General features: G+C 47.3%; 1 protein-coding gene across 1 annotated transcript in view; it reads right to left on the reverse strand.

Annotated features, from left to right (window-relative positions):
• Positions 1-1,443: 1,443 nt before the first annotated feature.
• Positions 1,444-2,262, reverse strand: part of BCL2L12 (BCL2-like 12 (proline rich)) — a 12,319-nt gene continuing 11,500 nt past the window's right edge. Inside the window, 1 exon segment of the mRNA XM_006898723.1 lies at positions 1,444-1,494. Coding sequence (XP_006898785.1) covers positions 1,444-1,494 — 51 coding nt within the window.

Raw genomic sequence — 2,262 nt, forward strand, 5'->3', positions numbered from 1 at the left:
GCTCCTGGCTCCACATCTCCATTCCTTCCTCTAGCTTCCTGCCTTAGAGATCTATCCCTGGGCTTTCTTCCTGAGCTCTAATACCGCTGCCCAGCTGATCTTGTGCAGTTGGTTGTTTTAAGGACTGAACACCCCTCTGGTCTTACTGTTGACTTAACAGATTTGTCTAGTGTTTAGCTGAAAGCTGTGCCTGGTGAGGGGAGTCCAGCTCTAGGCTCTGAGGGTGTCTGAAGACCGTAGTCTCCGGGGGCTCCACCGGTCTCTGTAAGATATGTAATCCTGTTCCTTTCTTTTTTATGATTTTCAGTTTTGTTCCACATTTATCCCCCACTCTATCCTGGACCCTCTTCTTTTTTAAAAAAAATAAATATTATTTTTGTGTGTGTACTGTCAGATCAGATCCAACTGGTTCAGGAGGAGCTTGTCCCTCCTTCTCCAGCAGAGCATCTGGTGGATTCAAACAGCCCACCTCCGGGATTACAGTGCAGCTTCTTGCCACTAGGCCACCAGATCTCGCTTGGACCCCCTTCTGTAATCCCATTCAGAGTGGGCCACAGTGGCACCTGGGTAGCGTCTAGTTCTGGTAGGGAGACAAGAGTTTTGTAAAGATAGCAGTTCACCCCAAATTGATGTCATTCCATTTCAGACCCACAGTTGGTTTTCCCATGGATTTAAACTAACCAATATATAGAAGCATAAAGGGAGAAACACAGAATATTCCAGAAGGTGGGAGAGATGTGCTCAATAGATATCATGACTTAAAAGAATGGGAGGGAGCTCTGGTGGCCTAGTGGCAAGAAGCTGCACTGCAATCCCAAAGGTGCACGGTTCGAATCCACCAGATGCTCTGCCGGGGAAGGAGGGACAATCTCCTCCTGTACCAGTCAGATCTGATTTGATGGTACACTGACACAAATAAAAATTAAAAAAAAAAAAGATGCTGCACTGAAATCACGAAGGCGTGATTCTCCGCTGGAGAAGGAGGGGCAATCTCCTCCTGTGCCAGTTAGATCCAATTTGATGGCACAGAACAAGAAAAACAAAACAAAACAATGGGGTAAAGACTGAGATTGAGATATGACTTTCACTAAAGGAATAGATGAAAATGCCAGTCAATGGCTAGTTTTTCAAGAGCAGAACATCAGGTCTTCTGTGATGTCTCTGGGTGAACTTGAACTTGAACCAATATTCGGTTAGCAGTCAGTACATCAAGGAGAATAAAATCAAGTTTGTAAGGAAAAAAGCAAACAAGTAAATACTTCAAAATATTTTAATATGCAAAATTTTGAAATAGTTTCTTTTTTTGGTAAAAATAGGGCAGCCGCAGATACCACCCCCACTTCCACCCCTGCCCCAGTCCTGAGTTGCACAGGAAGGCTGCAGAAGCACCTGACAGGAGCGTGGACAAGAGGTCCAGCTTTGTAGCAGCTTTTGAGGAAGATCTCAGTCCAAGGGTAAGTTCAAGTCCACAGGAGACACGGCCAGGATGCCCTCCTGCAAGGGAGAGGCAGCAGAGTCTGTAAGCAGGGTAAGGTCCACCATCAGAGAGTACCCGCCGGCCCTGGATGTCAGTCAGGGTGGTGAGAACCTGGGCAGCGTGGTAAGAGAAGGGGGCAGAAAACCAGAGGATAAACATTCAAAGAGAGATGCAGGATAGAGACTATGACCAGAGAGCGAGGGGGATAGAGACACCGGGAAGGTTAGAGACTCAGAGAGGCGGTGGCAGTGATCAGACAGCCCAAGACATAGACAGAGATCCAGAAAGAAAGACACAGACTCACAGAGAGGGAGTAAACAGAGGATAAGAGATAGAAGGGGAGATAGACCCAGAGAGAGAAAAAGAGAGGGAGAGGGGAACAAAAATCAGGAACCCAGAGAGAGAGAAAGAGACAGAGAGTGAGACAGAGAGAGAGAAAAGAACAGAGATCTAGAGAGGAGGGCAGGAAGAGAGAGAGAGAGAGAACAGAGATCTAGAGAGGAGGGCAGGAACAGAGAGAGAGAAGAGAAAAGAGAAGAGAGGAGAGGGGAAGGGAGGGGAGGGGAGGGGAGGGGAGGAGAGGGGAGGAGAGGAGAGGAGAGGAGAGGAGAAGAGAAGAGAAGAGAAGAGAAGAGAAGAGAAGAGAAGAGAAGAGAGAACAGATCTATCTAGAGAGGAGGGCAGGAACAGAGAGAGAGAAGAACAGAGATCTAGAAAGGAGGGCAGGAACAGAGAGAAGAGAAGAGAAGAGAAGAGAAGAGAAGAGAGGAGAGGAGAGGAGAGGA

Source organism: Elephantulus edwardii, unplaced genomic scaffold (genome assembly GCF_000299155.1).
Source record: "Elephantulus edwardii isolate Elephantulus edwardi_28Jun2011 unplaced genomic scaffold, EleEdw1.0 scaffold00236, whole genome shotgun sequence".
Taxonomy (NCBI): domain Eukaryota; kingdom Metazoa; phylum Chordata; class Mammalia; order Macroscelidea; family Macroscelididae; genus Elephantulus; species Elephantulus edwardii.